Below are 12,117 nucleotides of genomic sequence, written 5' to 3'. Positions count from 1 at the left end.
TAATTCGGCCCACCGAACTTGAAGAGAATTAAATGAATAAACCTTGTTCATGATATATTTTCCCTGTAATGTTGATGTGTGCCCACTAGGCGGCGCACTCTTAGACTGATCTTTTGTCGTAATGCTTTTGTTGATTTTCATTTAAAATTAAAGCCTGTTTTTGCTCTAAACTACATGTATTTTTTTTTCTCCAATGAGGTGAGATTACCAAAACATCCATCGGCTCCTGGTCCGGCCCCTCAGTCGAATTTTAGAACCCACTATGGCCCACGCATCGAAATGTTTAGGCACATTACAGGGCAAATTAGTCAAGACGGTGCACTACCAAAATTACGACGATGCAGCCAAAAACAGATCACAAAGGCTGCATTTTCTGTTTTGCTTCCTGTGCATGTTTTAGGAGTCATTTTGGTGACTGGCATCTTTCGAACGCAAAGAAACAAAAGATTGTTGCCATGTAAATAAATTCAATAATTATTCCAAACAGAAACATGCACATAAGATGATTGTCCATCACGTTTTATAAAACACATTATTACAGATTGTATATTGTTGACTATGATGTTCTGTATTTCCACTACATTGACAATATTGTGCTGTACAAGAAAAAGAAAAAAATGTAAGAAAATGTTCAGATGGTACTCATGGGGGAAAACACACATTATTCTTTGTTTTGTGTTTTGGACACAGTGTTTGGATGATAAACTAAAGTAGTGCTGACTACAAATCCCCCGAGTACCACATGTGGTTTTCTCTTTTATAGACTTGCAATATGTGAACAGCAGAAAATGAAAATGCGCCACAGGAGGGAAACATTGATTTGGAGTGAACACTTCCGAAGGGAATTTCAATTATAGGAAGAATAGCCAACGACGTCTACAATGTAATGCATTCTTGCTTTAATTATCTGGTTGACTAATGTAAAGACCTTGAGCTCTATACCAGGAAGGCAACCACTGTACACACACGCACAAATATACAGTGTTTCTCTGTATATATGTATTTATTTATTTCGTATAACTATAACATTTGAACAAATATATATACATAGGTCAGTCAGGCAATGTCAATCTTTAATGAATCGTTGAAACGTGAATATTCCACATTCATGAAAACTGAGGTGAAGCCATTATTTTTGACAATAATATTAAAATTCTATGCAATCTTTTTGACAAAATACAGTACCAAAAAATCTTTGTTTCCTTGTATTTTGAAAAAAAACAAAAAACACACACAATATAAACTAGGGCAAGCAATCCATTTAAAATCAATGAAAAGTTCATAAGCAACAACATTCAAAGCAACTTTATGGACTCTCACTGCACTTTATGAACAAAATAGAAATGTGACTGTACATTGCCAACATTTTATATTAAAAGTTTTTTTCCAGAATATGTCAGAGGTATTTGGAGATCTTAATGCGTGACTTACACTGACACTTTTAGTGACATTTCCGATTTAGTACCAACAGCCGTGCAATTGTTTTTCAGCAAAAAAAAAAATAATTTTTTTTTTTTTTCCTGCCCAAACCGATTTATGCTATTAGTCAAACATGTGTCTGTGTCATTGTATAGACACGGTGCAGTCAAATTATGACACATCCTCTGATTCCTAACCGATTATCATCCACCACTGGGAAAGGCCTAAATATTTTCCGAGGATATCCATTTTCAGCCGTGTCAGAATTGTGCCACCTGTAAAAAAAAATAGCAAATGGAATCGTGCCACTTGAACTACGAAGTGTGTGAAGCCGGCTTTAAAGACCATGGCCAGAAACACAAGATGATGATTGATGTCTTTTTTTCCTGGCATCTTGCCACTCTGCAATGACTTTGTCAAAGTACACAGAGGACATCATGGATTAGCCAGCAAAGCAAACTGTTAAGAAATTTATAGGCAGATTGTATGAACACAAAACAAACAACTCAGTCCCAAACAAAAACAATGTTGAGGAAAAGAAACAACAGATGAATCAGGCGCTCATGTGCTTGTCGCCTGGCGCAATCAATAATTGAATGGCAACACCAATTGAGACATAGGGTGGCGTTTTCAGAAAAGTACCGCGTCACTTTCAGGCAATGCCAAGCTGCTTCTTTGATGGCCCTGAAGGGAAGAGCTCTGATTGAAGTTTGTCGGTGGCTTAGTTGAAAACTTCATGCTGGGAGGGCTACAAAGTGCTGCAGCGCTCCGTCGGTCCAATGAAGGAAGACGGCCTGTGGGGAGCGAGACACTTGAGACATTATCTTTCACTTAATGACATTTCATTGAGCATGTTACATCTTTAACTGTATTTCATCCAGGAATCTCACTGATGGAAATCTTTTACAGCATGACGGCTGGGTTCACATATTAAATTAGATGATCAAAAGAGTGAACGCTTGGCTCTTAATTAGATTCCGAACACTGTCACCTTGCTAAAATCACAATTGATTTCTTACTGACCCTTTCTAGAATGAAACCATTGAAGTCTCTTCATACGCTACGATTCCCAAATTTGCAGCTGCCGCCTTAAATTTGATAGTTACAAAAATGTACCACATCTTGTCTTCGTGTGCCCTGTGATTGGCTAGCCACCGACTGCTATCTGAAGACAGCTGGGATAGGCTCCAGGCTTTTCCTAGCCCGCGACCCAGGCGAGGAAAAGCGGCTTAGATAATGGATGGATAACGTATATTAATCAAAATGCCCAAAAAGCCAAGATAATATGCGCCTACTATCGACTTTCAATAAACTGAGCGACAACACTATTCAGCGACCGGAATCCTGACCCACATTAAGTTACACTGCAGTACCAAATCACAATGCGCTCGGTTCAAGATGGCACAAGGACGCCGGTGGCCAGGCGAAAGCGTGTGTCCTTATTGGTTGCTAAGATACTGAACAGGTCGTAGCCTGGTGCACTTTCCACTATTTTCTTCTATAAGGTGTCACATAGGTAAGCCCTTGCTTTGCTTTTTCAGGAAGAGGAGGGGACGTGACAAGTGATGAATGTGTAGCCTTGCTACCTGTATTCCCCTTTAAGCTAACATTTCTTTTTTGAAAATTGCTGAAACCACACATTTGAGTTTCAATGTTTTGTGAAAAACTTGTTTATAATACAAGTGTGTGGTTAAATGAACCCATTGGTATTACTCTACTGGCTGTGTCAGCAATTGTTTTTCCGATTTGGAATTTTTTTTATGGAATTTTTTTTTCATTTCATATTAGTTACGTTTTTATGCAGTACACCACCATGAGATAAATTGTACTCAACAAAATAGTACTCACTGATGGCGCTATAAAACATTTTTATGCTGTACATCTATTATTGGCCGATCATTATTTAAGTAAATGCTAATGTTAAGGTTGCATAATTAATTTCTTTAGTAATAATTGTCACTTAATCCCATTTTGCAACAGCATTCCAATTTTCTTTGAATTAAATTCCACCTGCAGTCTCTACAATTCCCAATCCTTGCTCTGTTCAGTCCTGTTTGGGTCAATAGCATGAGTCATCTTTCATTTGTTAACCATTATTCATTTGAAAGAGAAAAGATTTTTGACAGTATTATCCGCACACACACGCACACACAAAAAAATCAAAGTCAAAAACTCCTCACCGAAATGGTCTCCTGACTGCGAACAGATATCAGCCTCATCCCACTCATAGTTCTCATCAACAGATGGCTTTCTGCCGGAGATAGAGGACATAGAATTTTTTCAATCCCACCATACAGTAGACACGGTACCGAATACTTTTCAGACTATTCGGCTAACACTAAAAGCCTTGTCTCGATTACGCAGAATACTCTACACAAGCAAGCAACTATTATCTTTTCCGTATCGGTCTTACCTTTGACCTTTTTCGATTTGGTGACTGCACATATGCGCTGTGCTAGACTGGTTATCCTCCAGTACGGTTTCAGGTGAGCTGGTGGTGTTTGTGGACCAATGACACAAAGACAAGCGCCCATTTGCGGGCTCCATGCTCCCACGGCCGCTGCTTGCAAAACTACTGTAGCTGCTTCCACAGTCAGGCACCTCCTCGTAGACTTCTGCCTCCAACGCCAATGTGCCTGGGTTGTTGTGGGGCTTGTGGTCATCGGGTACGAAGCTTCTGGAAGAGTTGGTCAGAGACCCCAACGAAGCCACTGGATTTTTTAGGACATCCTGGTATTCATCATCATCATTAGGAAAGGGAGAAGCATCTCTTCGCTGGTGGTCCGCAATAACGAGAGGTTTCTGTATAGATATTAATGGTTTGCTCATGGGAGGGTACATGTCAGGGGGTAAATGGTAGCTAGTTTGCCTCGCAGAAGGAACATTGGCAGAATTCTGGGAAATACCCCTGCTGGGTGAACTTTGATTATTTGTGCTCAAAGAGTCGAGATTAACGGTGGAGGAATCCGAGTGTTTTTCTTGGTTTAAAGAGTCTATCCATGCATCAGGGGTCAGGAAATTTGTGGCTTTTTGCTTTTTTGTGCTGCGCCGTTGCTGCTTGGAGTCCCACAATTTTGAACCCTGGCTCACGGTTCTACGCAGCTGCGGCTCTGAAATGTTATCTTGGTAATGAAAGCTTGTGCTCCTCCTCATTTCTTCATAGGGGCCTTTGCGAGGGCATGCTTCTCTTACATGAGAGGCGATTCTGTGGTGTAGCATTGGCTTTTTTGCAAGCTCTGTGACACATGTTTCAAACGCTGGCTCATCCACACTCATCTCAATACCCACATTGTGCTTAGCGGGCTTGAGGAACTCTTCCTCCGCATCTTGGCAGCCTGGCCCTTCATCAAGAGTCAAATTGGATCTTTTGCCATGTATTTGGCAATGAAAAGATGGATTGTGTTGTCTCAATGTCTCAGAGGAAGATACATTTGTTTGCATTTCGGAGAATGTGGATTGCAGTACATCATCATAGCCCTGTGGTGTTTCCTGTACCCTTTCATGTCTCATTGTTGTGGAGAGATGTGGGGGTGTTAATCTGTTATTGGAAGAATGGTCTGCTCCCTCAGATTTGAGGGGGATCTCTCCAGCTAAGGATAGAGTAGGATGTTGGTTACCAGCATTTATTAGAAAGGAATTTGAAGATGTGCTAGAACTGAAACGGGTCCTGTCTCTGATCATCGCGGGAAAATCATTCCAATGGACAGAAGATGACAAGCAAGGACTTGGCGACAGACCAAAGCTTTCCCCGCAGCTCTGTCTGTGTCTGCATGGCAAGGTGTGGCTCTTATATCCCTGGAAAAGCTCATTACCACCATTCTCTCTCTTCTCAGACACTGGCTTCTCTCTTATTATTTCTTCTTTGGAGCATCTGTATTTCTGGAGTTCCCTTGCCAGCTCTTCCCTCTCCTTAGCCAATTTCAGGCAGTGACTCAGGTTTCCCCTCTCGCGCTCGTGCTCCATTTGGAGAACCAGGGTGCTGGCTGTTGTCGAAGGCTGGCCGAGGCCTGAGCGTATATGTGGTAGCACTGGAAATGTGGGGGAGATTCCTCTTTTGTGATGACAAATACTGGGTAAACTACTGTTTGAGCACACACTGTTCAAGTCAGGAGAGCCATTATAATGGTCGAAGATACCTCGATCTAGGTGTCGGGTGATGTCACAGGTTGGTGTATTAGATTCAGATTGCTTGCAGGGTGGAAGATCCACAGAAAGAACGAATGGTGGATTTTTACCGTCTTGCTGCTTTGAGCATAATGACACAGACTTTTGGAGTGTAAAAGGATGGTTATATTTTGTACTTTTCTTGCTTTCAACATTCACTGTGTCATATGGCGATATTACAAAGCGCCCATCTGGACCTCTGGTGATCAACTCAACAGAAGGAGAAGCCGGCCCCGAATTTAGATACTGGAATTGGTTTAGGCTTAGTCTGTTGTTAGAGAGGAGCTGCTGCTTGTGATGTCGATTCTCGCTATTGAAGGAGGAACAATCTGTCTTTGAGGAGGAGGAGGAGGAGATGGTAGAGGAAGTAGTGGGATAGAGGGCACTGGCTGGAAGTAGGCTTTTCTTCAACACACTGTCTGTACTGCTGGAGCCTGAAATCTTTCTGTGAGTGAGAGCGGGAACGAGGGGGGGAAGAAGAAAATAGTTAGAAAAGGCGGAGGTGTCAGATGCAGAGAAAATAACAGGGGGTGAGAGAGAACGAGTCGAACACAGAAAAAGACTGGAGCATATATACCAAAAAAAAAATGTATTGGCTGACGCTGTGAACATATTTTCAGTGAAAAATCTGAAGGGATGGAAAGGTCAATGGTAGGCATATTGAGGACATGATCAATGTACTTACATTGAAGGGGAGCGCTTATAGATGGCAGGTGGGGGTTCTGGAAAGGAGGGAGAGGGGAAAATAGTATCTAACTTATTTCAGGGTACAATCAAACTGACCCAAAATTAACACAGTTGACCCTGAAAATTATATGAATTACCGACACAATGTTTTTCTTTATACAGGAAGACATCCACTGTAATTGAGGTATGGTTCATGAAATGTGTGGTTTCATTTTTTTTAGACTAAACAATGATACTGTATTTCACTATATTTCATCCGTTTACCATTTTGCTTCTTTTTGCTTCGTAGGTTCCTCCTGTGACTGATGAAACAGGCGGACCCCAAGAGCAAGACCAGCGCCAAACACATAAAACCCACCCCACCAAGAATGCCGGTCAGTAACGGTTCTGGAGACTCGAGCAGTCTGGATGAAGAGGGGTATGTCTCCATTCCTGTCAAAACATATTTATTTGGAAATGCAGATCAAAGATGGCTAATATTGATAGGAGTCTCCTAAAACCTGGTGAGAAATCAATCATGCCCTGCTTTTAATTGCTATGATTGTGGTTGATCAAAACATGCTCAGACAAATCCATTTCCTTTGAAGGATTAGACTCTAACCGTGTTTGTAGATGTTGCCTCTAATCATTAGAGGCAACATCTACAAACACGGTTTCAATGTATCGATGTCAAGAAGGAAATTAGTGTGGCGGATAGCCTGGAAGATAAAAGTAGAACGTGTTGATGAAAAGCTGTACGTGTTGAAAATAATTTTTCGACAGCAAATGCTATGTAGTTTATTTAAACAGGTTTCAAGCTTGAACGCAAGTTGGCGGACTCCTTTTTCTTTGTGGGGTGAATAAATAGCATGCATCTTCAAATAGTAGGCTTTGAGTTTTTGTTTGTTGCTGAAAGACGACAAAAGCCTTTGTCACACAGAACAACAATTAGAAATAGATTCAGAGATGTTGATTTCACCAGACAACAATCATATCAAGACAAAATGGTGAATATTTTTTATCCATTCTGTAGTAGGGGGGCAACAATACCTGTTTCTGTATGGAACCATTCAATACCCTGGTCTCGATTCGGTGTGCACTGTATCGAGCAACGCACATTCTTTTTCCTTTGATAAATGGCTTTGTAAGAGTTGGAGCCTATATGTGCAGTTTCAGACCATTATGGCAGAGCAGCCAATAGTAATAGATTGTTCGTACTTTGTTAAACAAATGACCCAAAGTGAACTCATTACGCCTGTAACATTGATTGTTCTGGGTAGTGACAAATTATATATATATATAATTATATATAATATATATATATATATATATATACATATATAGATAGATAGATAGATATATATGCAGATTCACAATACGTGTGTATAATCAAAAATTAGCATCCTCGAGGATCATTATCGTAATATCTTAAACTTGTATTGTTCTTACTAATTTGCTCATCCTATATTCATCAGTTGAGCTGCAGTGTTAAATTATGTAAAGCGCAAGTTGTGGTTCTGATGAAACCGATAAAACGAGTAAGAATGTGTCAACTCCCTCCAGTTTATATCAGTGAATCGTATATAATGAAAAAGTCACGTCACATTGACACCAAAATATGGAACAAAATGCAGCATCAATTCTCTCAGTAGGTTTAGCATTGCAATTTCTATCGTTCAAGATCGTAATGGGCAACATTCCCTGGAGCCTTGCTCTGATTTCTGGGATATATAGAGACAGGAATATAAATTGATCATGATTGAGTGGATTAAAACACGAGGTGGGACGAGAATGTGAGGGGCAAGGTTGCTCGAACACCTACCCATGGTGGAGACATTGAGTGATGGACTGGGCTCGCTCAGCAGCTCACCGCGTCGAGTTCGTAGCCTCAGCTCATATACACAGTCCTGAGACCAACGCGCACACACACCCCACACACACACACACAGGATGAAACCTCACTTTGTCAACACAAGTGTGCTTGCAATGCTAATGAAGTTGATTTGAATTTGACTAGAGCTATAGAAGAGAGAAATAGAAGGCGGCACAGAGAAGAAAAACCGGTGCACTAAGATTGATAGAAGACAGAATAGTGATTAATGCTTCCGATTGTGGATAATCGGGAGTCTACAAAGGTAAAATTCACCGTGGTATTATGTATGCAGAGAGGCTGGCTACTGTAAGTGCTAGGACAACCTCAGATTTATATTGTGCACAGTAGGTTAGATGACAAGCTACAATATTTTTCACAGTCTATTAAATAGAATAAAGTCAGAAAACAATAAATGGCTAAAATCATCAGAGCCCCTCCCCCCAAAAAAGCATCAGTGCATGACGAGAGGCTAACAGCTAAGATTTCATAATTCATGAACATTATTTATAGTTCATTGGCCGGCAAATGTTATATTCATATCCACCGACCGTTAATTTGCGACTACAAAACACATGTGATTAAGCGGATTTGTTCGTACATTAGCCGCTTCGGACTCATAGCCATGGGTCTCCACGTTATAAATGGGGTATTATCTATATAATAAACAAAGAGAGGCGCTTTATAACCCCAAAATTGCAGAACGGAGCTATCGTTATACAGCGAACATTTTTCAGACTCTTGTTGTCACAGGAGGAAAAATTCACAGATGAGCTTGGAGAGGGGTTGCATTGTAGGGATGGCTGTATTTATTGCACTTTTATTGCTCAAATTAAACGCAAATTAAGATGCTTATTTTGGCTCTCAGTTGCTTCTTCACACAGCCACGCATATCACTTCTGTGATTTTGCTGACTTTGAGTCTCTCTCTCTCTCTCTCTTTCCATCTTTCATCCCCAAAATGGGCATCCGTTCAGGACAGATGGACGGCCCGTTTCATCCCTGGGACAGTAATTCACTGTCATGCCAGTCAGAGATGGTCAGTAGCAGCCTCGATGACCAAGCAGAAATTTAGGTTTTGCTCGGTGACCTTTACCGCTGTTACAGTTAATTATTTAGGGTAGTGAAAAAACAAATATATAAATGCAGTTTAATTGAGCTCAATGGGGAATTTTAAATCATTGAGCTTTAAAATGTTCAGTGTAGCCTTTAAAAATGTAACATTTGATATCACTTTAATTCTATTCGTGAGCAGGTTGCAGTTTTTTTTTTATATATATTTAATTATCGTCATTTGCTCCGTGTGGGTTTGGAACCGCACACTTGTTTTTTCTATTCATTCTATATGTTTTATTAAACAGGAATAATGTACCATTCTGAAGTCAGCTACACACATACAAAAGGTTTAGAATTTTTTTTTTTTTTTGTGTTGCAACTGAGATGATTGATACTGATGAGGAGGGAATGATTAGAGCATCAAGCGGAGGTTTCATTAATGAGGAACCCCCACAGTTGTTAGTCTGTTCTGGCTAAAATAAACACATTAGTGAAATAAAAACTGACTTTAACTCGACAGAGGGTATGCACAATAATCGATAGGGGAAAAAACTGAAACCTTTTTACCTTTTGCAGTCCTGGAACAATTATCTGGCTAGTGTTGGCGCTAATATCCTCATCCAAATTGATCCACTCCCCTTGCTTGACTCGGGACTGAAGAACAAACCCAGTGATGGCAAAAGGTTGGCCTTGTGGAAGGGACCAGTGCAGAACAACACCTGCCGAGCCGAAATTGGCTTTTAGCGAGGAAGGGGGCTGGAGCTGACCTCCGCTTGCTGGAGGACCTGATACAAGGGAATGTAACAAAACAAAAGTTGCTATTAATTAGCCAGAGGCACAAAGGTGATAAATCTTTATCACAGTGCAGGAAATTGTAGTGCTGTGGTGAAATGTTGAAGGAGAGTTAGGGCCAATTGTTTTTCGAACTGCAGCCAAAAAAAAAAAAAAAAAGAGCGTCTGAGCATGATGACACTGCGAACGGCAGAGGTTTATTTAAGCATCATTAGCTGGCTAATTTGCAATTCAAATCCGCTTACCTTATTATAGTCTTATTTGACTACTTCTTCTAATTCGTCTCCTTATTTGTGTCATTCTTGCGGCCCCCCGCCCGTGTAAGGTATACCCCATTAGCAAGTGGGAGGCGCGAGTTACGTGATGTCAGAATAAGGAAATACAGACACGCTTGAACGCACGCTGCTGTCTCAAATCTCTTTGTACACAAAAAGTTGGTCGTGGCGCTTTTGACGCGTTCTGAGGCAATTTTTGTCGTTTGCACATTTTGCGAGTAAATTCATTACACGAACGAGGGCCGATTTGTGGGCTGGACCCTTCCGTCCCGTCACGAACTGCCCAGCTCTGGTAATTGCACATCAACAGTAGGCAGTGGCAATCTCATTGCCAGAGTGTGTGCAGGGAGTATCAAAAATGATCATTGTTAAGTTATTCCGTAGATTTGTTTGTGATACGGTACTATTTATAATGAATGTGTTGAGTTGGAGGCAAAGTATTTTCTTCCTGAGGGGTGTATTAGAAAATAAAAATGCATGTTTTCTTACATTGCTTATCACAAATAATATTGTGAGATCATGATGATGATGATTTTGTTTTTCAAGATACACTCAGATATAAAAACTGTTGTTGAAATTCTGCAACAGAAAGATAAAAGGAGTACTGAGGATGATACTGACCTAAGGTTCGCACTGTGGCAATTTCGCTAAAAGGTCCTGTCCCGACTTTGTTGTGAGACAGGAGGCTGAACTGATACTCAGTAGCAGGAGACAGGCCTGTCACCAACAAGGTGCTGCCGGAGAAAGAGGGCACAGGCACAGAGAACCACTCCTGCTTCCGTTCATTATCACGCGCTGAAATCTTTTTAACCCTGCAGAAGGAACAAGAGCGAGAGGCGAGATGTGAAAACAAAAGAGGGGAGGGGAATTCTGGGAGTCTGCTTTTATGAAACATGACAGAAAAGTGGGTTCCATTAATCATTCATATTCATCACCAGCTCGAAAAAAAAGACAGCACTGATGTATCGCTACTAATGCACAGAGAGCGTGCCACTCCAATTAGACTGATTGTCGTTATCTCCAGCAGAGCAGGGGTCCTGCATATCTGTTTCATACAGAGCACTTTTTTTTTTGACTCCCTTGGAAAAAAAAAAGGTGAATAAAAAAAAGAAAAAACGATTCACCTATCCACAACTTTGAACCTTTGAAAATTATTAATGTGAGTCTTAAAATAAGGTTTGACGCTCCTGGCTTTAAGTGTCATCTTCTTTCATTAGAGAGGTCAAAATATTCATTTATTAATGTGCTGAAGTTAATTTAAAGACCCTGGTTTCAGTGTGGAAAAACAGGACGGTTGCCACAGTGCTCATCTTTTTTGAATTTCTCAGAATTTCTCATTTGCATGATAGTCTTACTTGAAATCCATTTTATGTCTGCAATGCAGCTGTATTTTAGACAGGTCTTATATTCATAGTGCAAGTTTAGTTCAAGATGAGTACATTCGCATGTTCTAATTCATATATACAGTATATAACTAGACATCCATTTTATGTATGACTTGATGACTCCCCATTTGGTTTCGTGGACGCCCTGGACTGGTCGATAACCAATCAATTGCTCAAGACGCTTTCAACTAACTCGAATCGAATCTTACTGTATCACCTTAAAAATCACCATTGATATGCAATAGACGGCAAACCACACCGAGGTTATTTTATTTATCAAAAACTAACAAAAAATTGACGAGAAAGAGAGAGAGAGAGAGAGAGAGGGAGCAAAAATACAGAAGCGATACGTGCAGCTGTGTGAAGAAGCAATTGAGAGCCAAAATAAGCATCTTAAGTTGCGTTCAATTTACAAAGTGCAACAAACACAGGCATCTCTGCAATGTGACCCTGGTCCGAGCAAATCTGTGAATTTGCCTTGTGTGAAAACA

At 40.6% G+C, this 12,117-nt stretch overlaps 1 protein-coding gene across 5 annotated transcripts in view; it reads right to left on the bottom strand.

Annotated features, from left to right (window-relative positions):
• Positions 1-984: 984 nt before the first annotated feature.
• The window catches only part of igsf9a (immunoglobulin superfamily, member 9a), a 41,046-nt gene continuing 29,913 nt past the window's right edge, over positions 985-12,117 (bottom strand). For all 5 annotated transcript variants that reach the window (XM_088282140.1, XM_088282141.1, XM_088282143.1 and 2 more), the window contains 8 exons: positions 10,863-11,053; positions 9,742-9,959; positions 8,072-8,156; positions 6,535-6,702; positions 6,269-6,305; positions 3,833-6,028; positions 3,600-3,670; positions 985-2,213 (listed from right to left, as the gene is read on the bottom strand). In XM_088282140.1, coding sequence (XP_088138266.1) covers positions 2,050-2,213; positions 3,600-3,670; positions 3,833-6,028; positions 6,269-6,305; positions 6,535-6,702; positions 8,072-8,156; positions 9,742-9,959; positions 10,863-11,053 — 3,130 coding nt within the window. In that variant the 3' untranslated portion in view covers positions 985-2,049. The remainder of the gene's footprint in view (positions 2,214-3,599; positions 3,671-3,832; positions 6,029-6,268; positions 6,306-6,534; positions 6,703-8,071; positions 8,157-9,741; positions 9,960-10,862; positions 11,054-12,117) is intronic.

The sequence above is a fragment of the Idiotropiscis lumnitzeri genome, chromosome 18, assembly GCF_059441095.1.
Source record: "Idiotropiscis lumnitzeri isolate Australia: NSW breed Sydney's pygmy pipehorse chromosome 18, RoL_Ilum_1.0, whole genome shotgun sequence".
Taxonomy (NCBI): Eukaryota; Metazoa; Chordata; class Actinopteri; order Syngnathiformes; family Syngnathidae; genus Idiotropiscis; species Idiotropiscis lumnitzeri.
The sequence above is the reverse complement of the archived record's forward strand: the minus strand, read 5'-3'. Positions and strand labels throughout refer to the sequence as shown.